Source organism: Sapajus apella, unplaced genomic scaffold (assembly GCF_009761245.1).
Source record: "Sapajus apella isolate SASKATOON/1434 unplaced genomic scaffold, GSC_monkey_1.0 scaffold14, whole genome shotgun sequence".
NCBI lineage: Eukaryota > Metazoa > Chordata > Mammalia > Primates > Cebidae > Sapajus > Sapajus apella.
This window is the reverse complement of record NW_022436954.1, coordinates 18,123,454-18,148,066: the sequence shown is the minus strand read 5'-3', so window position 1 is coordinate 18,148,066 and position 24,613 is coordinate 18,123,454. Positions and strand designations below refer to the sequence as shown.

The window sequence follows — 24,613 nt, the reverse complement described above, 5'->3', positions numbered from 1 at the left end:
GGGGGGCGGCCCGCCGGGGCCCCGAGGTGGGCGAACCCTCGGCAGGTAGCTGCCGCCGCCGCGGGAGCCGGGGGCCGCCCTCCGCCTCCTTCCTCCCCGCTCGCTCGCTCCTCGCCTTGTTACATTGTAGCCTTTTCTCTCCGCGAGCGGCGCGCCCGCTGACGGACGTGGCCGCCGACCAATGGGAGCGGCGGCCCGGGCCGGGCGTTCGGAATGAGAACGCGGTGACACGGGCGGGGCGGGGCGCGGGCGCCCGAGGGCTCGCCGCGGCCGCCGGCCTAGTTCTCGCGGACGCCCTCGGCCCCGCGCCGGGGGCTGCTGCGAGGGGCTCGGGGATGAAGGTGGGAGGCGTCCTTCGGGATGCCAGGAAGCCTTCTCCATCGCGAAGCGTGGCCGAGCCGGAGGGCGTTTCTGGAATGCGTTTCAAGTGTTAGTTGCGGTGTAGACTCTTCGGGAACCCTCTCCGGAGCGTAGCCTCCACCCCCCACTCGCAGTCCCCAAGGTACTCGCCTATGCAGAAACTGCAGAAACTTAGCGGCCAATGACCTCGCTCCGGTCAAGGCCAGCGTGCCCCAGGCGAGTCGCTGCAAAGAGAATACCAATGTCTTGGGCGATGCTGGTGTAAAGTTCTGGTGTGTGTCCAGAGCCCAGCTGAGAGAAGGGGGCTTAGACCCCCCGCCCAGGCTGGGCTGGGATTTAGGAGAGAAAAATCTGAAACCTCTCCTCTTCCCTAGACGCTTGCTTCGTGTGGAGAAAGGCTGTGCTATATAATTTGGAGTGGTTGCAGGGAAACACACCCAGCTCTTTGTGCGTGAGCCAGGATGCAATAATGAGAGATTGCTCTTGGTACCTGAAAACCCTGTAAACTTTGGGGGTTTGGGGAGAGAAGAATTTTCCGTGGAGCGTGATGCCTGTAGCACCCAAGCTGGTCTTTGCCCACGTTTCTCCTTGAGAGGAAGGAAGGTTGGGGCTTTCCTAGGGTCATTGTGTGGGGTGTGGGGTCATGGTTGGGGAGCAGATTCTCTGAAAGGTGGACAGGCAGAGTGCTGTTTGGCATGTCTGGAAGCCTGCCCTTCTGGGAGTAGAGCCCTAGCCTCTTGCTGTATTCAGTCTCATGGAAAGGGTTTCTCTCTGAATTCTACCTCCCCGGTACGGTCGCTGTGTGACTTTGGACTTCACATCGTTGTCTTTGGCCTTTCTGAGCCTTGTGTCTCCATCCCTAACATAAGCCCAACAAAACCTGAAGGGCAAGGCAGTTGTGAAATTAAATGAGATAGCAAAGATGAAATGCCTATTCTAGGGCCTGGCATACTGTTTAAGAAGTGTTTCCCCCCCACCCCCGCCCCAGAATCCCTGCAGAATATACTGTCCTAGGGCTATCAATTTCCCCGCAGACCCCAGTGTGGTCCAACCAGTCTCAAATTGACAGGGCCCCCAAGGAACAGCTGGTGGCAGGGTTTCGTTTCCTGAGATGAAGGACTCCCCTCACTTGTCCCTGGAGTCCTCGATGGGTCAAAATAGCCATCACCTCTGCACTTGCAGACTCATTTGACCTGAGTTACAATTCTGTCGTCTAGACTTCCTGGGTTGATGTGTTCCATCAATTTGTTCTCCTTGGTGTCAAGTAGGATTTCTTTTATTTGGATCTGCCCTCTCCTGGACTTAAAAGGAGTTTCCCTGGTTCCAGGTTATTGTCAAGTATGAAGTAAAGAGCACTGGACCAGGAGTCAGGAGTCCTACCTGTGGCTTCAGATGCCTCCTTAGCCCGGTCTCTTGGCTATCTTATAAGCATGACAAACACACGGGCCAGAGCTGTCCGTAATCTTCCTCTCTAAACCTCTTCTAGGGCTCTGATCTCGGGCAAGAGCACAATGTCCCACTACTCTTTAAGGCAGAAGCGTTGGTGTCTCTGCCTGTCTCTCTCATCCCAATCTGCTCCATCTCCAGGCCCAGATAACTTTATCCTCTCAAATGAACCCATCCACTTCTCTCCATTTCCCTCTTCCCCAACGTGGTAGTCAGGCCATCACCGTCTCTCCCCAGGACAACAGCAGGAGCCTGCTGATGTACACCTGCAACCTCCCCTTCTTGGCAGTCAGAGTGATCTGTTCCAAATCGGATCATGTCAGGGATCCCATTTCCTGCTTGAAACACCTAGAAGTCTTTCCAGTGTGTGGAAGATAAAGAACCAAATTAGTGCAGTGATCTAAAAGCTTCTGAGTGATCTGGCCCCTGCCCTTGACCTCATCCTCTACCGTCTCCTAGGTCTCTCTGAACACCATACTGATCTGTCCTACACAGCCTGGACTTTCCTCCTCAAATCCTGAAGCTGTTGTCATCTAATGAATGAATTAAGGTTAGCGAAGGGCACAGTGGGATGGGAGTGTCTGGGGTCCTTAATGCTTTCCTCTTACTATTTCCGATTCTTCCAGGTCCACAGTAGGTTGACTAGAGCTCTATCCGCTTGGGGGGGGGCCCTGTAACTGGCTGGTGAGTTATAAATCACAGCGATACATGTCACTTCTGGGCTGCAGCATTTAATTGCTGGTTAGACCTTCCACAGTGCACTTTCCCTGTGACATGGCAACTAGTAGGAACATGGGATGAGGGTGGCCGCTGCCAGCCTGAATCCCTGAGTCACTCCATGTGTGAAGCCCTTGGTGATCCATGATGAGCATGCAACATGAGTGATAACTAAACCTTTGTTGTTTTAAACAAACAGTGAGCTGTTGGGGCTGTTTGTTACTGCAGCATAACTTAGCCTGTGCTGACTGATAGGGACTAGAGAGGCATTTTAGGCAGAGACAAGTAGTGCATGTGCAGTTAATACACAGAGAGAGGACCCTGACTTGGAAAGCAGCCAGGGTGATCTTTTCGACATGCATATCTGAGCTTATAACCCCCTGCCTGAAAGACCTTCAGAGACTTCCACGGCTGCTAGGAGAATGACAGAAATCCAGCTGCCCTCCAGTCTCTGTGGGAACACCGTCTTTTGTGCCTCCCATTTGTCATATGTTCTGCCTAACATGGGGCTTCCTCATGCTGTTCCTTCTGCCCTGACCTTGCATTCCACCCTCCTCCTGATGAGGCCTCCTCATCCTTCCTCCCCTGTCTTCACATCCCCTCTTCAGGGAAGCCCTCCCTGATTAGGCTGAACCCCCTTCTTTAGAGCTCTCTTGGCCCACCTACCTCTCCTTTGGAGCACTCACATCCATAGCAACTTTCTGCTTATTGGTGTAATGATCTGGTTGTAGCCTTGCTCTTCCATCAGACTCTAAGCTCTGACAGCGTTGGCTTGAGTGTGCTGTTGGGTTTGTACTTGAGAGTTGCTCACCAAACACCTTCTGCTGAATCCTTGAGCGTGGATAGAGAGCTCAGTGTGTGCTGGGGACTGGGGACAGGATGAGTGAACGCTGCTTCCCTGAGCAATGGGCTGGTGGGTTCAGCTGGATGGAGGTGTTAGTCATAGCTGGCAAAATGACTGGCTTGTAGAGGACAGCTGACACGTTCCAATCCTTACAGGTGTTTATGGCCAGGAGGACTGTGTGCCAGGGATGTAGCAGAGGATATTCCAGGAAAGCAGGAGGATGAGAGTCAACATCCCTTGAGGTCCCTGCTGATCTAGACAGTATATGATTCAGTGAAGGGGCTGCAGAGCGGGCGATCTGGGGAAGATGAAGAGGAATAAGAAAAAGATGATGATGATGATGGCAGCTAATGTTTTTTGAGGGCTTATTGTGTGCCAGGTGTGGGTCTAAGCATGTCACATACCCTGTGCTGAAAACAGCTCCACAAGCTAAATAGTACTTCTGTTTCACAGATTGAGAGACTGAGTCTCCAAAAGATGAGGTAAAGGACCCAGGGTTAATGGTGTGGCCAGGATTAGAACCCTAGCAGTCTGAGGCCACATCCTTAGTATGCCCTCTTGGAATGAGGGCAGAGAACCCCAAGCCCCCTGGGGAGAAGCCCCTTTGGAAGCACCATGTGGGGTTATAAAGCCGTCAGGGGAGAGCAGGCCTCCAGTGGGGTAACACCTACCTAACATTGGGGTTTGAGCATGGGGTTCTTGGCTCAGAGGTGGCTAGGGGCCCTGGTGCCCGGGCTGATGTAAAACTGTCTGGTGCCTCTCTACCTCCTGCTGGAGGCTGCGAGTCCTTGGAGGCCACAGAGCCCCATGTTCTCAGAGCGGGGCCTGGGAGGGGTGTCCCGACAGCTGACCCTGGAGCTGTGCTGGAAAAACAAGCTGTGCAGAAAGAGAAAAGAAAATTGTGCTGTTGTTTTTTTAAAAAAGCCTGTTTCCTATTGCAGATTTGTGTCTGTTGAAAAGGCCAGTGTTCACACAATGCAGCCACCTTGCTGGTGGTGGCCCCGGACTGTGTTGGCTCTGCTGGGGAGGCCTGGACCACAGTCTGGGTATGATTTGGCCCTTCTTTCATTGACCAGGTGGTGAGGGCATGCATGCCATCGCTGTGCCAGGCACTGTGCTGGGCCTGGGCGGTGCCATGTGCAAGTGAGTCCTTGCCCTTCCAGAGCTCACAGATCAGTCTGGGAGTTGGGCAAAGAACCAGGTCGTTGCAACGTACAGCAGAAGAATGCGAAGGAGACATCACTCACTCTAAGTCAGGAAGGCTTCCCTGAGGAGGAGGCCTTCAGGCTGGGCTAAGAAGAGTGAGTAGGATTTGGAGAGCATAAGAGGGGAGAGGCTTCAGGCCCGGGGCATGGCTTGTCCAGAAGTGTGGGTGCGTGGAAGGGACTGGGGAGGCTTGAGTAGTTCATTCAGGTCAAGAGTAAGTGTAAGGGGACGAGACGGAGGCGGATGAGGCTAGAAAGAGAATGACAGTAATAATAGTTTGACTAACACTAGTCCCAGTCCTCAGCATTGGTCGCATCCTCTCCCTAGATTACTCTTGCCCCAGTTATCTCCATGGCAGACCCCCTCCCCTCCCCCAGGACTTCTGCTTAAACACTGCCTTCTCATGGGCCTTTTTTTTTTTTTTTTTTTTTTTTGAGACAGGGTCTTACTCAGTCGCTCAGTCTGGAATGCAATGATGCAATCTCGGCTCACTGCAACTTCCGCCTCCTGGGTTCAAGTGATTCTCCTGCCTCAGCCTCCTGAGTAACTGGGATTACAGACACATACCACCACACTCGGCTAATTGTTGTAGCTTTAGTAAAGACAGGGTCTCACCATGTTGGCCAGGCTGGTCTTGAACTCTTGACCTCAAGTGATCCACCTGCCTTGGTCTCCCAAAGTGCTGAGATTACAAGTGTGAACCACCGGGCCCGGCCATGGGCACTTTCTCGTTTAAAATTGCAACTCACCCCAACACCCTCTCTCTGCTTCCTGCTGTTTTCTCTCTTTAGTGAATAGCACTTATCCCGTGCTCCATGTTTGACTTTTTAATTTTGTTTTCCATCTGCCTCCCATCATTATAATGCAAGTTTCCAGAGAGCTGGGATTTTCTTTGGTTTTGTTCACTGCTGTGTGAACAGTATATGTCATATAGTAACTAGAGCTTCAAATACTTGTAGAATGAGTGGATGAATTGAGCACCTACTATGTGCAAAGTGCCTTACCTGCTTTGTCTTTTTAAATCTTCACAGCGGTGCCCTGATCGTGGTATTGTTATTTCTCCATTCTACAGTTTAGGAAACAGGCTCAGAGAGGTCACGTCACTTGCCCAAGGTTTCACAGTTGGTAATGAAATTCAAACTCAGGGCACTGGATTCCTGAGCCCTCCGGCCTAACCCAGATACTTGGCCCTTACTAGGCTGTCACAGGTCCTGACTGCTGTGCTGAGGAGGAGTTTACACTCTGTCTGTTGGGCCACAGGGAGCCTCAGAGGGTTTTATGAGGAGGAAGCTGACATGGTGATCAGATCCACGTTCCGAAACACAGCAGGAGTGGCTTGGGCATGAGGCTGGAGGCAAGAAGACCAAATAGGAGGCTTTCTTAGTAATTGAGGCAGGAGAGGATGACGGTAAGAGCCGAGAGTGACGATTCCCAGGGAGAAGTAGGGGAACTTGGTCCTCTATAGTAAAGGTCAGAGCGGATGGGTTGGGGCTCAGCTCTGGGGACCAGATGTCTCCTCGAGTGCGCCTGACTTCTGCTTCTGAGTAGCAAGGGGACCTGCAGATAAAAATCCAGCAAAGTACTTCAAGCTGGTCCCTTGACAGGGAAAGGGAAACTGAGAAGGATTCAGGGAGCTGGCTGGCGGGGTCCACGCTGTGCCCTGGAGAGGGTGTGGGCCCCACATTCAGTCTTGCTTCTGGCACCAGGTAGCAGTGAGATCTAAGCAGGAGGCTGCTTCTCTTGGAGTAACCCATTTTCTCATCTGCAGAATGGGGGTGATGCCACTATCAGCCTCTGAGGGCTGCATGGACAGCTCCAGAGAAAGACAGAGCGCCAGAGAATGGCTTAGGGCCAGTGTCAGGCCATCTCCTGGGTGTGAGGCCAATGGATGTGGGGGAGGTATGGGGGTCCTCTTGTGCCCCTTGCTGGGGATGGGATGGCAGTGCCCGGATATGAGACAGTGAGTGTGTCTGTACTTAAAGGTGATCTGGCCGTAGCCTCAGACACTCATGCTGCCCCAGTGTCTTGTGTTTAAGGCAAGATATTTAACCTCTCTGGGCCTCAGTTTCTTTTCTGTAAATGGACTCAGTAATATCAGACCTGCCGTGCATTCTGTGGAAGACTTTTTCCTCTGTGTTTGCAGGACCGAGTTTAAGATGCTATTATCTCTGGGTTGGTAACCAGCTGGACAAAACACGTAGGGAGCACCAGGACACTGACAAAGGTCCAGTGAGATTACTCCCGCATCCCCTGATGGATGAGGAAGCTTGGGGCTCATAGAGGTTACGTGACCAACTCAAGGCCACACAACCATCATCTCATTGTTCGGATCTCCTTAAGAAGGCCACATTGATAAAGGAAGCCTTTGGGATTGCCTACTTGTATTACATAACAATTCCCAGAAGGTTTCTTGGGCAATTTAAAAATAGGATTTGGGCTGGGCACAGCGGCTCATGCCTGTAAACCCAGCACTTTGGGAGGCTGAGGTGGAAGGATCGCTTGAGTCCAGGGGTTTGAGACCAGCCTGGGCAACATAGTGAGACCCTGTATTTACAAAAAAATAAACAGAATTAGCTGGGTCTGGTGATAGGTACCTGTAGTCCCAGCAACTTGGGAGGCTGAGATGGGAGGATCACCAGAGCCTAGGGGATTGAGGCTGTGGTGAGTTGAGATCACACCACTGTATTTCAGCCTGGGAGACAGAGTGAGACCCTGTCTCAGAAAACAATTATACATTAATCAAAACAGGATTTGATTTATAGAGTCTTGGTTTCAGACTTTCTCCCATCCCAGAAACCTCACAGGTCAGAAGTTACGGGCACATTCAAACAGACCAAGAGCCTCCACTGAAATGATACTGGGTAGGGGAGTGGAGTAGAGAGCGGGCAGATAGTTGCTGGCCATCTTGCTCCCAAGCAGCAGCCTCAGACCAGGGGTTGGTGCTAATGGTAGGGGGGTTCCCTGCTTGCAAAGTGAGGCACCCCAGGCCTCTGGAGCCGTCAGTGCCTTCTGGAGCATTCCCTTCCAGTCCTCTCTACCCTACCTGACCTGATCCATAAGAGCAACCAGGACTCTCTTCCTCTCAACTGCACCTTCTACTGATCCCCAGTCACTAGCCCAGGCAGGTTGACCCTTAAACCCCATATTGTATAGCTCAGAAAACTGAGGCTCAGAAGGGGGATGTGACTTGGAGCTCATACAGTTTAGGGAGTAACCAAGCTAAAATTCTGACCCCAAATTAACACCCCTTCCTCTGCACCCCAGTTCTTCTCCTGGAATCACAGCAGAATGGGGACCCCAGAGAGTTGTTGCAGCCTCTGCCCCCTGCAACAGAGGTTGTCCACGACTGCATGAATATCAGGGAGTGTGACTGGAAGGAGCTTGGGGTCGAAAGGGGGGTGGCGGCCAGTGGGCGCCTTCCCCCAGGCTTGTGGCAGAGTTGGGGGCGAGAGTGGGACCAGCAGGCGGGAGGATCACTTTGACTAGGGCACTGAGCTGGGCTGGTATGGACGTCACTGAGCAAGTAAATATGGAACCGCCCCCACAATGTCAGCTTTCCCGGAGTGGCTTCTCCCACTATCTCTCACTTTCCCCAAGGGAAAGGGGTGAGGGCCAGCAAAGGATCCGGCTGCCTGATGCCAGGGAATGGAAACGCCTGGCTTGGGAGGCTCCAGGACGGCCGAGGGGCATGGGGAGCAGCTCACCAGACCCTTGGCCCCAGCAGGAAGTGAGCTTCTTGTAGGAGCAGCTGACTGGGACCCAGCCGGGGCGGACTCAGCACCATCGTGGCCTAAGGTACAGAGAGGGTGGGCTCTGGGGGCTGCTGGGAGGTGGTTGGCTGGGGCTCGTCCCTGACCTCACAGCCCTTTACTGCCCCAACCCAAACAGAATGGCATTTTCTCAGGGGGCAGGGGTGCCCCTCTTTAGGGCAGCCTTGTCCCAAGAGAAAGCAAGCCCAGCCAGAGGGAGCTGGCATTTGGAGAGGGGGTACAGTGGTGCCCCAAGTAGGGGTGGAGGGGGAGGAAGGAGAGAAGCCCCTTGGCCTGCAGGAGGTGGAGGGCAGGGAGGTGAAGTCCTCAAAGCAAATCAGCAAACTTAGCAGCCAGGGAAACCAGCAGTCTCTCTTGACCCCAAAGAGAAGATACTGGGTCTCCTGGGAAGGGTGAGCAGAAAAGGAGGATCCAGGGCAGAGTTTCCAGCTGCCAGATCCTGGGCCTTTTATAAACATTAGTGACAGCCAAGCCTGAATGAGTGTAGATGGGCATGTTCCCTTCAACCCTCACAGCTGCCCCATGATGCTAGTGTTATTACGTGCGGTTTACAGAGGTAACATGGAAGTCCCGAGAAGTGAGGTGACTCACCTAAGGTCACACAGGTATGAAAGTCTAAGCCAGGATGGGAACCTAGGTCTGTCTGATTCCAGAGTCTGAGCTCTTTATCACAGCATGGGACTGGCTTGCTGGGACTGCGGTGGGAGATACCATCAGTCATCCATGCGGGGCAGGAGTTTGGACAGCTAACTTGCTGATTCCACGTTCCTGCCCCGAGAGGCTGGACAGTGTAGAGAAAGTACAGCACGTGGGCCACTATGGCTCGGGCAGCTCACCCTCTCTGTGCCTTTACGTGACCATTTGAGGAATGGAAGGCCTGTCACAAGGACCACCCATGTTATGGCATTTTCAGACTTTCCCATCCAGCGTCTGGGACAGCAGATGTTCATGGAGTAGCCCCTTGTTCTCTGGGGTCCAGACATACACACCTGACTCTGGATAGGCCCTGCACCAGGTTCCATCTGGAACACCGGGAGCACAGTGGCTCTGTCAGGCCATGGAGTCCGTGGTCCCCAGACCTCCGCCCATCCTGAGCTGTGCAGGTCGGGTCTGCGGTGAGAGGCGTGCAGACTTGAGAAACTTGTTTGGCAACTTGACATTGCCACATCCTTTTTAATTTTATTTCACAAAAACATCTGTTGGCATCAGATTGGAAAACTTAAAAAATAGAGAAGTCACTTTACCCCAAATTTCTTGAGCTGCTCTTGCTTGGGTCCTATGATTGAAGGTAGGAAGCACCAGTCTTGCTCATGGATCCGGGGCCAAGGAGAACAAGTCATTTCGCCCTGGCAGGTCGGGAGGGAGGATCTGGTTAGGTTTCCTGGAGGAGGTGACGAGGAGCAGGGGTTTGCCAGGCGGAGGGAGAGGGAAGAGCATTTTAGGCTCGGGGAACAGTATCTGCGAAGGCAGGCAACAGGAGGATCCCATGGTTTGGGAATGGCAAGCGGTCTTGGGTGTTTAGAGAAGCAGTGGAGATGGCTGGGGAGGGGCAGGTGCGGGCCAGGCTCCGAGGGCCTTGAATGCTGTGTGAAGGAATTGAGACTTTGCCCTGGAGGCACTGGGGAGCTCTGAGTGGTTTGTAAGCAGGAAGGGGAAGTAGTTAGTTAGCTTTGCATTATAGAAAAGGTGGCAGTGGACTTGAGGTGGTGGCCGTGGCTGAGTAGGTGGCTTACAGCAGTGGTCTCCAAGCTTTCTGGCACCAGGGACGATTTCCTAGAAGACAATTTTTCCATGGACGGTGTCGGGGAGGATGGTTTTGGGATGAAACTGTTCCACTTCAGATCATCAGGCAGTAGTTCGATTCCCATAAGGCGTGCACTCCTAGATCTCTCACATGTGCAGTTCACAGTAGGGTTTGTGCTTCTGTGAGAATCTAATGCTGCCTCTGATCTGACAGAGGCGGACCTCAGGCGGTAATGCTCGTTAGCCTGCCCACCACTCACCTCCTGCTGTGAGCCCGGTCCCTAACAGGTCATGGACTGGTACCCGTCTGTGGCCCAGGGATTGGGGACCTCTGCCTTAGAGGACCAAAGAGGCCATTCAGGTGTGTGCCTCCTTTCTGCCATTCCCCTCCCGGGAGGCTGTTCCTTGGTGGTGTCTGGTGGAAGAGATTGCTGATGCACAGGCCTCTCTTTGACCCATGAGTTGGTCCTGGCTGATGGGCAGGCAGCCCTCTGGTGTGAGCAGCATGGCCTTTCCAGGCTGGCCTGGTTGCTGGGCTCACACCTGGTGTCACAGGCTGGCCATGGCAGAAATCTCTTGTCCTCACTGCCTGTCCTACCACAGCTGCAGGAACGTGGACTGGTAGGCTGTCACATGGATGCTGGGTGCAGTGTGGGGACAGTCCAGAGCCGTGTTCAGGGACAGCTAGCAGGAGAAGGGAGGGCTGAAGTTTGGGCTATTGCCCAGGCCCTGGGCGCCTGGTCTCTGATGGCATGGGGTCTGCGTAGGAGGTGACCAGTGGGTAGCAGCCTGAGGTGGCTTCCTGCATGGATCCTCTGACAGGCCAGGGCTGAAACCTGTATCTGTGGCCTGAGGAGGAAACAAACATCTCATTGAGACAGCGAGGGAAGTTTCAAGCTCCAGCCTAGTCCAGCTCAAAGCAGCAGACGGTGCAGTGTCAGGGAGTCGCTGGGCTTCAGCTAAGTCGCAGCCTCCGATCTCTAGAGCAGCTGACCTGCCCTGTCCCGGGGATGCTGGGAACAGACAAGGTGTGCCTGGGCCTGCATGTGGCCACAAGCCCACAGAAAGCACGGGCCTGCCCAGGAGGGAGCTGTTGGAAGCGCCTCTTCTCCCTGCCCCACCTCCACCCTCCTCTGGGGCCCCAGTTCAGGGTGGCCCAGCCTCTGCCTCCCTCCCTGCAGCTCCCAGACAGGCTGGGCCCCAGCAGCAGGCCGGGCTGTCTGGCTGCTGTCCAGCAGGGAGTCCAGCTGCCGGGGGTCCTGCAGAATGGGGCTGGGCAGCCATTCTTCTCTGTCCAGGCTCTGGCTTCAGGGCCAGGAAGGCAGGAATTGTGGAGGTACCTTAGTTTTGAAAGTGGCCTTGGTCACGTGTGGAGGCTCAGGGCTAGAGTGCTCGCCCTGTCTGCTCTATCGCCCTTGGTTGGTCCTGTCCTGCACTCAGTACTTGCCATAGACTGCAGGCCTCCCTGATGGGAGCTGGGGAGCAGGCCCTGGGACAGCTGAGCCCACGTTGGGCTTCGTCTCTGCTCCACCCTTCCCCAAAGCTGATTCTTTCACTGTGCAGGCCTGCTGAGACCTCCTTGCTTCTCGGTGCCCCCGCTTCTCTAAGGACAGACACGCTGAGCCTGTTCTGTATGGCTCCTGCCACTTCTCAGCGAGACCCGTCCCCCCCCCCCCCCACCAACCAAATTAAATCCTCCAAGGCCGTCCATGTCCGGGTCCAGGGGCACAGTCCAGCACCTTTGCTCATCGCAGCCTGTCTCACCCTCTCCCAGGGACTGCGCTCCGCCTTCCCTCTCCTTGAGCCCCCTTCCTAGTTCCGAGACCTACCCTGTCCCAGTTCCCTGGGCTACCTGTGAGGCAAGGACTCACTGGTCCAGCTCCCAGGGTCTGCTCCCCAGGCTTCAGTTAGAAACCGGACTCCTCCCTGGCACCTGCCAGTGGCTCCCCTGCCCTCCTGAGCACTCTGGCCCTAGGCCCAGGACAGTGGCCAAGAAAGTCTCCTCTGCCCTCTCAGACTCACTCTGGTTTCTTCCTGGGTCCTTCTCTCCTGGAGAACTCCTCTGCCTGCTGCCTCCTAGGCCCGGCAGTGGGCTCCTTCCTGGCTGCCCTGGGCTCCTGGCCTGGCAGCAGTCTGACTGCTTCTGGAGCTCAGTTGTTGCCACCTCCTTTTCTCAGTGCCCAGTGTCTGGGGCGTGGGTGGGCTTCACATTTTGTGCGAGTCCCTGTGGTTCACAAAGAGGCTAAGTGGGCCAGGTGTCATTTCATCTTTGCGGCACGCTTGGGAGTAACTACTTGGGAGTTCGCCCAGTTTGCAGATGAAGGAGTTGAGGCCCCACAGGTTCAGTGACTTTGTCAGAGTCTTGTGGGAAATCAGGGACTCAGACCCACGTGTCCTGACTCTTCTCGTGACCCCATAGCTGTCTTGGAGATAATGGCCTTTTTGGTCTCTGCTTGCTGTATTGTCAGGGCCCAGTTCCTGCCTAGGATCAGGGTCTGGCCAAGCCTCACAGGTTCAATCTGTGTTTGGGGCTTATTTTGCTGCCTGGGCCATTGCCTGGGCTTAGTACTGGTCACGGTCAGCGGCAGTCAGCCCTGCGAGCATTTAACACTGCTTTCTCCTCCTCCTTCCTCCCTGAACTCTTGCCCTCAGTGCCAGGTCCTCTTAGGGACATACACAGCCTTTATCCCCGAAGCTGGTCACACTGGCCAGGGCTGGGGGCTGCTGGGACAGAATGGGCCATCTTTCTGTTTCACCCTTCCCCAAAGGGGGAAGGGAAGATGGGGACAGATGGCCAGAGGAAGGTGGACTCTGAAGAGCTGGCCTGTGTGCCTCTGACTGCCCAGCCTGTTTCTTCTTGTGTCACATTGAAGATCCACAACTCCCAGCCTCTCCCTTCTGTGGGGTCTAACGCTCTAGCTTCCTTACAGCAATTCTTGATGCGAGTAGAGAGAGCACAGGCTTTTGCTCTGACTTCCCTGCTGGGGCTCCTGAGGTTCAGAAGGGGTGTCTACCCCTTTAGATACCTTGTGGCATTTAAATTTCCTTTAATTCCCTGCACCCCAACAGAGCTGCTGGCATGCCTTCAGGGACTGGTAGCCCACTGGTTCCCAAGGCAGCTCATTGGATCTTTTAATTTTTGTTTTACTACAAGCTAATTACATAAGGAATATACAAATATATTTTTATGTTGAGAAAAAATATTAACAAATAAGCTAAAGCCTTCCTTGATGACCAGAACATTCCAGATTCCTCTGCAGGGTTCACCATCGTTGTCATTGCTCTGGCATATATCCTTCTAGATCTTTTTCTATATGTTGACACACATAATTTATAGGAATACGTATCACTGCAGTGTGTGTGGGTGTGTGTGTATGTGTTTAAACAAATGGTTTCATGTAGTACAGATTATTCTGCAAATTGCTTTTCTCACTTAACATTGTATCTAGGAAATCTAGCCACACAGTAGGTTTTAGAAAGGATCATCATTTAACCATCCCCCCGCGGCTGACATTTGGGTTAATTCTGATTTTATTCTAGTGCCTTTTATTCTAGCGCATATCTAGAACAGCTCCTGCTGGGTCTGGGGAACCTTTTGCATTTTTTGAAGTTTATCGTGCAACATTTAAAATCTATCTGTTGAGACTGCACAGAATTAAATGTTTCCCGGTGAGTCCTTGACTATTGCTCGTTCTCCTTTTTAGAGCCAGAGAGAAAGTCAGCTCGCCTGGCCCCTGCTAGCCCTCAGAGAGTCGAAAACAGTGGCTGTGGCCCCTGGAGCCTTCTCTCCTTCACATGCAGGGTTTTCTGCCCTCACTCAAAAGGCATGGCTTTGGGCGACCCCTCTCTTGAGCAGCTGTTATAGGAAGTGAGCCCTGGAGTCATAATACCTCAGTTCAAATCCTGGCTCAGTCCCTAACCAACTGGGTACTCTGGGATGCCACATAACCCCTCTGTGCCTTAGTTCTATCCTCTGTCCAATAGAGATAACAGCAACACCTACATGCTGGCACTGCTGAGGACCGAGTGAGCCATGTGAAATGTTTACCATGTGCCATGCAGACCCACTGTAAATGCCCAATATTGTTACTTTCCTGGAGTGTCTTCTCTGCATGAGCCCTGGATCCCACCTCCATGGGCAGGAGGCCTGTGCTCCCATAGGGCAGCCTGCATGGATGTCTCCAGCCTTGGTGACGGCTTCATCCTGCTGTCCACTGACATCCTGGAGGAGGCTGCTGCCTGGGAATGCAGCGGGTGATCGGATTTCATCGCCTTGGCCCTGAAGGGTCTGGACCAGAGCCTACGGGGAGGGAAGAAGGTCACCATGACCTCTTGCTCGGCACAGGTGGCCAGGAGCCTGGTAACATAACCCCATCCTTCGGGCAGGTTTACAAGCTGTCAATGAGGTTCGTTGTGGCTGCGGATTTGATCTCCCTTGGCCTGCAGGGTGGGCAGGAGACGAAAGCAGCTTGGGGCCAGCCTTTCCCCTGGGAGTCCCGGGAAGGTCCGGGCCACACTGGCTGGTCCAGGCGAGGGTTTGCCTTGCAGTCCAGGGGGCAAATCGCTGCAGCTGACTATTTATTTAGTGCTGGAAAGCATGGTCTGTTTGCCCTTTTCCTTACACCCACCTCTCAGGCTCCAAACCACACTTAACACTGCTGCCTAAACAGTTCCTTATAGCCACCCTGTAAGAAACAGGCAACCTGGCCAGGGTCATTTCGCAGATGCATAAACTGAGGGTTCAGGAGGTTTTGCGACTCCCAAAGCCACACAGGTCACTGCCGGCAGGGCTGGGAATAGTAGCCAGGCCATCTGGCTCCCTGTCCAGTTCTTTTTCACGAGGCCACCTAATGTGACAGCCTTGGCAAAGGTGCCCAGCCACACAGCCCTGGTTGGCCTCCTGCCCTCTGGGCAGTGGCATGTGTGTTCAGTGAGCACAGAGGTTTGGGATTATTTCCTAAGAGATGAGAGGCACCATGGCTTGCCCCAGGCCCTGTCCTTCCCCAGCACCAGCCCTGGACCCTCAGGGTAGCCACAGGGGGCCGGCAGCAGAGGGTGGCTGCTGCAGCAGAGTCCCGTCTACCTTTCTGGGGTGAGGACTCGCTCTCTACACCTATCCCATGGTATGGGCAGGGGTTGCAGCGGCCCTGGGGGCTCCAGTGTTTCTCCCAGGGAGGCAGTCGAGCAGCCATGATTGGACCCATTTTTAGGCTGGAGATAGTGAGGCTCAGAAAGGCCAAGCAGCTTGTCTGAGCTGGTGATGCAAAGGAAACCTGAAACCCACCTTCTAATTCTAGATGTAGGCCTTGCTGATCCTGCTGCCAGCCCACAAAGAAACTGACCTGGCTTAGCTTTAAGAGCATGGTGTCAGAGGGACACAGGCTTGGGTTCTGGCTCAGCAAGAACTGCTCAGATTTACTGAGCACTGATGTGGCAGGCACTATCTGTGACATTTCACTTAATCCTCAAGGTAGCATCATGAGGTAGATACAGCGAGGAAACTGAGGCTCAGGGAAGCTAAGTGGCTTCCCAGGATCACACGGGGGGAAGCTGAGATTTGAATCATGGCAGTGTGGCTTCAGAGGATGTGTGGGAGCCACTATGCTGTCAAGCCTTTGATGGCCGGAGGGCCACTAAGGTAGCAGTGCACCTTTCTCACTCCTGGCATCATCCTGACACATGCAGGTGCTTGGTAAATGTGTCGAGTAAATCATCTCTGAACGAGTGCAAAGCTTTGGGCAAGCGACTCAGGCTCCCTGCATGCCCGTTTTCTCACCTTTCCTTCAGCCCTGATGGGGAGGGTCCAGTATGGTGATATCTGGAAGTGCTGAGTTCAGGGCTTGGGCCCTGGCAGTTGCAGTCACTCCGGGGAGACGGTGCCTGAATCGGGATGCTCTGAACTGGTCCTTTGGGTCTGTTTTGACCTTGATGGTGGGAACAACTTGGCAGAGAACCCCTGAGACCTGCTTGGATGCTTCTTGGGAGCTCAGCTTCTGGAGTTTACATGCCCCTGAGTTTTCATAGTCACAGAACACCAGAGCCAGCAGGTCCTAAAGGAAAATGAATCCCAATGGCCACATTGCACAGACGGGTAAACTGAGGCTCAGACAGGGAAAGGGATTTGTTTTAAGGAGTGGGCGGTACTGCTCCTAGCTGTCCGCACTGGAGCTCAGCTGTGTGCCCCAGGGACAGAGGCAAATTCCCTCTGCAGGGGTAGCTGTGTGTGTCACCTGTGACTGGCGTTGGTTTTCCTCTGGGCAAAACCAGGGGAGCCAGAGGGTCTGAAGACAGGCACTGGGCCAGCATTCACCCATTAGGACCACTCCCAGCCTATTGGGTGATTCAGACACACATTTTTCTTTTGATGTCATTTCGTTTCGATAAAGAGCCCATCTTTAGCCAAGGTCTTGGCCAGGGTCCCGCAGCGGTGGAGCAGGATTCCAGTGTGCCTTACCTACTGCCTTCTGAGGAGCCCTCTTTTGTTGCTTTTGTGGCCCCTGTGTATCCCAAAAGTGGGAGCAGGTGCCTGAGGATCAGGGGGGTACGTGGGATTTCCCCACCTCCGCTCAGATTTGCACTCTTTGTAAATAGCTCTGACAGCAGGATCTCTGCAGGAGGACTCAGTGCTAGCCTAGGCTCAACCATATGCCTGCTGTGTGGCTTTGAGTAAGTCCCTTTCCCTCTCTGGGCGTTGGTGCATCCCCTTGTAAAGTGAGACCGTGGAGCTCACTGATACCTGATGTTCTGCCCCTCCCAGAAGAAGGGGGTGCAGACCAATGCTTCCTCAGCCCCTATTTAAGTTACGGGATATTGAGGTCCTTGTCATTTGGGACACCTGAGCTTGGAGTTGAGAGTCAGGTTCTGGTACTGAATGGTCCTGAGAATGTGAAAGCACATGACAGGGTGTGGTGGGGCTCACCAAGATCCACTCTCCTCGCCCCATGGAGAACCTGAGGTTTGGCAGCCAGCAGCCAGCATGCGGGGAAGGCACAGCTCGCGGAGCTCATGAGATCCAGCTTTGAATCCTGGCTTTGCCACTTACCCCTAACTACCCACTTAACCCGTCTGAGCCTTACTCAGTTTCTGCACCTGAAAGATGGGGGATCTGAAACTTTCCTCCTGAGACTGAGGTGAGGATAGAACGAGTGGACGTGTGTGACTCCCCAGCACCCCGCAGGGCCCCGGTGGAGTGTACCCAGCGTCCTTTAGGTCTGCTGGGTGGGCCAGAGTAAGGTCAGGGAAAGCGCCAGAAGCTTTGCCAACAACCCAGGAAGCTGAGTCCAGAAATAGAAGACCCTGGAGACAGAGGCTCCAGATGGCCAGGCCGTACTCTGCCAGCCCTGGAAGGCCAGCCTGAGCTGGCAGTGCAGGCCTTCCCTCCCTCCTGGGGCTGTTGGCTGCATAAATTACTCGGCAGCCTTTGGGCTAATTTTACCTTCTTGGTTTTCATGAATCATTTCCCATCCGGGGGCGTGCGAGAGAAATGGAAACAGCTCTGCCAGCTGGCTGCCGGGGCGCCAGCCACCATGAGGGCCGTGGTGAGCCCCTCTTGCAGGCTCTTGGGAAGGCCCTCCCCAGGACAGGCCCCAGGGCTGGCTCCTTCCAACCATGTCCTTCCAGCCTTTGGGTTATAATGACTTAGGGTAAATGAGTTACAGCAGATCCTGAGGCTGGAACTTGGGCTAAATCTAAAGGGATTTTGAATCAGTGGTTTCAGCATGATGGTCCTTTGGGTCTGTTTTGACCTCCATGGTGTGAACGACTTGGCAGAGACCCCTGAGACCTGCTTGGATGCTTCTTGGGGGCCCAGCTCCTGGAGTTGGCATGACCCTCAGTTTTCATAGTCACAGAATGCCAGAGCCAGCAGGTCCTAAAGGAAAATTAATCCCAACAGCCTCATTGTACAGATGGGTAGACTGAGGCTCAGAGAGGGAACAGTATCTATCCAAGGTCTATGCCTCAGTGGATGAGGTTGGAATAATAGTAATTTACCGGCTGTTTATAACTTTACTCATAACAACCTGATGTCACTCTTCTCCCCATTTGATGGGGCGGGCGGGGGTGGGGAGGTAACTGAAGGCACAGAAGGTGAAATAACTTCTCTAGATCACAGAGTTAGTTGTAGAGCCAGGATTCTCATCCAGGGAGTTTTGCTCCAGGGCCTGTGTTCCCAGCTTCTACACCAAGCTGCCTCTTGCCGGTGGACTAGGGCTGCCCTTGTTTCTACCCTCCTCGCCTCTCCCATGCTCCTTGGAAGTGGGTATACAGGGCCGCTGATGGGGTACTCCTGGAAATCCCCAACTGACACTCTCACATTGTCTTCATCCATTCACCAAATATGCATTGAGCCCTGCTGGTGCCAGGAACCGTCCTGGGTGCTGGGGATTTGGGAGCAGCCAGAATGGGAGGGGCTGGGAGGCTGGTGATTCCCCTGCCCAGCACCCTCATCTCCTCTGAGGCTGGGTTCTCAGGGGATGGTGTCTGCACAGCACTGTGGTCTCTGCCACGCAGGCAACACACTCAGATACCCAGCCCAGGCCGGGGGCACACGTGAATGCCACAGGCTGACTGGAGACCTGGAGAGTGAGTGTCTTGCCCTTGCCTATCTGAGCAGGACCAACACCCAGCTCCAGTGAATCGCTGCCATGTGGGACTGCCCGTGTGGTGTTGCCAGCCCTTTGGATTTCCCAGAAGAGATGAACATCCACATTTTTACATGGAATCTTCTGTTTCTTCAAAGTTGGCAAAAATAAAAATGGAAAAAAAGAACAGTCACCAGTTTGCAGGCTGTGTTTCCTTTCTTCCATTGCCTCTCTGCAGGCCTGTCTAGGAGGGAGCAGGCTTTCATTCCAGTTAATGAGCCCTGAGGGCCCTTCCCCCCCTGCTATGGAAGACCCCTCCCATTGCAGTCTGTCACCCTCTGTGCTGCACTGCCACCTGGGAGTAGAGGAAAGGTGTGGGCTTTGCATTGTACAGACTCCAGACAGCTGCTGTGCAGCCTTGTTCAAGCCACTTAACCTCTCTGAGCCTGCATTCTTATCTGGAAAACAAAAATTGTGCTTACTAGGTTGTTGACAGAACTAAATGCAAACTGACTAAAACTCAAGTCAAACAGGAGTAGCCTAAAATGGAATTCATGGGCTCAGCACAAGCTTTAGGAAGATCTTGAAAGCTTCAGGTACAGTTGGATCCAGGTGCTCACACTGTCATCAGGACTTGGTCTGTCCATTCTGCCCTGCTTTCTTAGGTATGGCTCCATTCACGGTCAGGCTGCTGTACGAGGTGGCACCGTGGCTGGCTGTGCCCCTACACACAGCAGATTCGCACTTCTATCTTTCAGCAATTCCTGCAACGAAAGGGCTCTTCTCTTCCCACCAGAGTCCCCCAAAGCCCCAGAATTGTCGCTCACAAACTGGCTAGATGCTGTATCCCCTCCTGCACCAATCACTGTGGCTGGATTGCAGATATAAGCGCTGATTGGTCAGTCCTCAGTGGCACTCTACCCCTGGAGTGGAGCATTTGGAGATGGGGTCTCCCCAGGGACACCAGGGGGCCTGGATGCCAGCAGGCAAATCATTCTAACTGGATTGCAAGCCCCATGAGGGTGATGACCTTGTTCACCCATGGTTCCTAGCACCTAGGACAGTGCCTCACACTTGGTAGGATGTGAACGGAGAGGGAGTGAACAGATATGCTTCACAGAGTATGTAAAACACCCGCACAGAGCTAGGCATCAGCCATGTCCACTCCCCTTCCACCTCCTTCCTGGAGGACTTCTGCCTACTGAGCTGCACCTGCCTTCTGGTCAACTGTCACGGCTCCACAGTGCCTCCTCCATGTTTAGCTTGTCAGATCAGTCAGAGAAGCCCAAGTATGCCCGTTTGTTTTGACAAGCCCGACATACAGTAATTATAATCACTAGTGATCACATCACCTTGAATTCACAGGTATTATTCTCTGAAATTATCTTATTCTTTGTTTACTTCCTTATTGCTTCCGCCCAATTCATTCACATTATTTGTTACTCTTTTTAGACTGAGCTGCACTCAGCTTCATTTCATCAAATGTAGGAGGGGGATATAATTCACCCTGCAGGGTTATAGAGAGGATTCAGTGAGATTATACAAAAATGGAACTCACTTGCACAAAGCCTGGCACAAAGTAGGTACTCAAGAAAGGTCAGGTTCCCTTTGAATTCTTTTAAGGCAAGGTCTTATTGGAGCTTAGATGTATAAGCCTTCTCATGAATACATGAGAAGTTACTTAATTCTTAGTAATGACCACTAATGACACACATACACACACATACACAATCACAGAATAGCCCTAGTCTCATAGTGTAGGTGTTAAAAGTGGCCAAGAGTCAATGGATCGGCAAGATAGTTTTTACTCACAGCACAGTAAACAGCAGGATCATGAGCTTGGTATCACTGATCACCCTACTTTCAAGTCCCATAGTGGGGCCAGATGGTAACTATTCACACAGTGAGCTGTGTTGCACCAGAATTCAGGGCTGAGAGCTCAGCAGCTTTTGTAGCAAGCCATAAACAAGTCAGTTTCTCTTCTCCAGGAAGTGAGCAGTTGCACAGTATTCACACCGTCTCCTTGACCGACAATTACCTATATCACTAGCAGCAGAAATGGCTCAGAGTGAGAGGATGGTGAGGCCATCCAGGTGGATATACTCAGCAAGGATGTTTAGGGATGCTCAGGACCCAAGGAGAATTGCCTCTCATGTCACACCACACCCCACCCCTGCCACCTCCCCCCACGCCCCCGCATGCACACGGTACTTGTCCAATCAAATGGTGAGCTGGCTGCTGATAGTGAGCTCCCTGTTGCTGAAGGTATTCATGCATGCTTGGGGATGATGTATACTGTGGTTTTAAGCATCTTGTGAATTAGACTAGTGCATCTCCAACTTTGATGTGCGCACAAATCACCTGGGCAAATCGCCTTGGACCAACTGGTTCAGGAGGACTGTGGTGTGGAACTCAGGATTCTGCATTTCAAACAAGTTTCAGGAGATGCTGAGGCTGCTGGTCCACAGACCATACCTTGAGAAGCAAGAATTTAGATGACTATTGAGGTGCCTTTAATTCGGAGATTCTGGGCGAGACTGGGTGAATACACCACCAGTGAGAACGGCAGGGCAGGATGGAACAGCGAGGGAGGGAGAAGGGAATGGGGGAGAAGTAAAGGTTGATGGGGGCAGGGACTGTGGGCCATTGTCAGGACCCCTGGACTCTTTATGCCTCTGCGGCCCCTCCATCTACAAGCCTTCTCCTCTGGGTCTTATGGTCCAGACAGGGAGACCCCTTTCCTTGTAATCAAAACCCTGAAAAATAACCTCATGGTGTTTCCTCAGGGTCCTGCATCCCCAAATAGAGGCCCCAACTCCACGAATTGGGAGGAGTGTAGGTATGAGGACCTTGCACAGTGTCCAGAAGGGTAGGGGCTGCCTAGCCGAGTGGCTGACGGTGGGTTCCTGTCTCCCTCTGCCTCCTCTGGTGGCCTCGAGGTTTCTTCTCTTCTGGGTTTCACTTTCCTTGTCAAGAAAGGAGGGGCTTGGGTCAGGTCATCTTGGGGCATCCTTTCAGCTCTGCCCTGGTTGGAATCCCAGCCCTGCCTGCTAACAGCCATAGGCGTGGCATGCAGGGAGATCACTTACACTGTCTGGCTTCCTCACTGCATCTTGGGGGTAAGGAGCTGGTTAGACGAAGACACCCTGGGTCTTTAGCACCTGGCAAGCGGTCAATGCAGGACAGCTCTGATTCTCCTTAGAGGAGTCTACGCATCCAGGCCTCTTTCAATTGTGACCTTCCCAGCCACCACTTTGCCATCTGAAAGTGTGGCTTCAACCCAGAGACTGCACCCCTGGCAGCCTGACCCTAGCCCTCCTCAGGTCATACCCCCCATCCCCAGGTTTGGCTGTGGCTGACCTGGTGCTTGGAGTTGGAGCCAGGTTGCCCTCAGGGAATTGTTAGGACTTCAGGGCCCTCTTCCACAGGAACAGCAGGTGGTTGGGAGGAGCCCCCTCTGCCTGCCTCACCCCGAATCACCGATATGCTGGAGGTGGGGGTGGGAGAGGGGCAACCTGGGATTTGTATTTTAATTCTGTTAATACTTGTAAGTTATTTCTTACTTTTTATTGTGAAATAAAATGTAGATAGAAAAGTATAATAAACTTCCACAGAGCTATCACTCAGCCTCAACAATTAATAACCCCTAGGCATCACTAGTATATTTTAAAAATCAGAAATGCATGCATCTGGTATAAAATTCATAAGTCCTGGGTGGGTATGGTGGCTTACACTTGTAATCCCAGCACTTTGGGAGGCCAAGGCGGGAGGATCACGAGGTCAAGAGATCGAGACCATCCTGGTCAACATGGTAAAACCCCATCTCTACTAAAAATACAAAAATTAGCTGGGTATGGTGGCGCGTGCCTGTAGTCTCAGCTACTTGGTGGGCTGAGGCAGGAGAATCACTTGAACCCAGGAGGTGGAGGTTGCAGTGAGCTGAGATTGCGCCACTGCACTCCAGCCTGGGTGACAGAGCGAGACTGTCTAAAAAAAAAAAAAAAAATTCAGTGAGTCCCTCTCCTTCTCCTCTGGCCATCAGCCTAGGAGTATCAGCTGTCACAGCCTAGAGCTGCTCTGAGAATATATGAGCACATATAAATGTGTATGTCCTTTACACTTTATGCAACCGGGCTGTGATTGTTTTATACAACACACATATAGCTTACTGGCTTTGTGCCAGATACTGTCTTAAGCAAATTACAAATATTAACTCATTTATTTCTCATAACAGCCTTACCAAGTAGGTACTATTAACTCATTTATGCCCCAGGTTGCAATTTTTTGAATTTTTGCAATCAGATCTTGGCGATGACCTTGAGCAGTAGGATGTAAATAACTCCCAGTTGCTTAGCATTCCAATAATGGAGCACTAGGCATAAATAGGGTTTTGATAGCCTCAGGCCCAGAGAAGTTAAGGAACTTCCCCAGTGTCACACAGATAGTAAATGATGCAGCTGGAAGTTGAATCGGGGCAGTCCAGCACCAGAGTCCATGCTCTTAACCGCCATTTCTGCTGCTTCTCTTCCTGACTTTGGCTTTGCTTTTACCACCAAATGAGTAATCCGTTCGACAAATGTTTATTGTGTGCCTGCTTTGCACCAGGCACTGTTCTAGTTGCAGGGGATACAGGAGTGAACAAAACAGAGAAACATCTCTGCCTTCCTGGAGTTGATATTCTAGTTGTGAAGGCAGGCAGAAGTGCTACCTAAGTTTGATGGTGACATGCACTCTGGAGAAAAATACAAGGGGCCAGGCGCGATGGCTCATGCCTGTAATCCCAGGCATGAAGCACCTGGGTTTGGGAGGCCGAGGCAGGCAAATCACCTGAGGTCAGGAGTTCGAGACCAACCTGGCCAACACTGCAAAACCCTGACTCTACTAAAAATTCAAAAATTAGCCTGGCGTGGTGGCAGGTGCCTGTAATCCCAGCTAGTAGAGATGCTGAGGCAGGAGAATCACTTGAACCTGGGAGGCAGAGGTTGCAGTGAGCTGAGATCACACCACTGTACTCTAGCCTGGGCAACAGAGCAAGACTCTATCTCAAAAAAAAAAAAAAAAAAGAAAAATTCAGTAAGGAAGGAGTGGTAGCAAGCCTCAGGGGGTTGCAGTTTTAGGTAGGGAAACCAGAGAAAGTGACATTGAGTGAATACCTAGAGGGAGTAGGGGAGTGAGCCACCTTATACAGGGGAAGAGCACTGTAGGCAGAGGGAACAGCCCGTGCTGAGGGTCATGTTGGAGGCAGAGCAAGGCAGCCCCTATCGCTGTGATGGGGGCTGGGGAGTGGGAAGGGAGGGAATCTCAGGGAACAGACAGGCCGTGTCAGGCCGGCACACCGCTGAAGAGCTTTGACGTTTGCACTGCATTAAATGGAGCACCATGGGGGGCTTGAGTGGAGGGCAGGGGCACTTGGTCTGCCATGTGTCATAACAGGCACAACCTGACTATGAATGGACAGCAGGGGTAGAGCGAAAGGAGGGACATGAGTCAGGCTGTCTCTGAAGCCATTCCAGGAAGAGGGAGTAGTGGCTTGGAGTCGGGTGGCCGCCATGGAGGAGGGGGTTAAGTTTGTTCCATGGCTTCCTTCTTTGAAACTGCTCACTGTCTGTTGTGCGGCTGTGCTGTGTGGTGTTATTTAACCAGCCGCCCCACCCCGCTCAATGGGTACATTGGCCAGTTCCAGTCTTTTGCTATCCCAGACAGTGCTGCAAGGAATACTCTTACACAGATGTCTTGGAGAAATTCCTACAAGTTGTAGTGTTGTATTTGACCGGAGTGTAGAAAGTTATCACAAGACAAAAGTATGCCAGATTGCAGGGTCATTTATTATGCCGGCGACCACAGAGGACTCACGTCTCTCCAACCTGTGGTGGCAACAGGAGGGTGCCACGATTTTTTATACCCGAAAAACCACCTTGGGAGTGGGGGTGAGGGGCGGGGATGGG

At 52.9% G+C, this 24,613-nt stretch overlaps 1 protein-coding gene and 1 long non-coding RNA gene across 5 annotated transcripts in view; both read left to right on the top strand.

Annotated features, from left to right (window-relative positions):
• Positions 1 to 261: 261 nt before the first annotated feature.
• The window catches only part of PRDM11 (PR/SET domain 11), a 78,739-nt gene continuing 54,387 nt past the window's right edge, over positions 262 to 24,613 (top strand). For 2 of the 4 annotated variants that reach the window (XM_032283523.1, XM_032283518.1), the window contains exon 1: positions 7,240 to 8,368. In XM_032283523.1, coding sequence (XP_032139414.1) covers positions 8,219 to 8,368 — 150 coding nt within the window. In that variant the 5' untranslated portion in view covers positions 7,240 to 8,218. The other 2 variants (XM_032283519.1, XM_032283521.1) reach the window with 2 other exon arrangements.
• Positions 8,380 to 19,138, top strand: LOC116555082. Its single transcript, XR_004270362.1, has 2 exons — positions 8,380 to 12,124; positions 12,167 to 19,138. It is a non-coding gene; the product is annotated as an uncharacterized LOC116555082 (long non-coding RNA).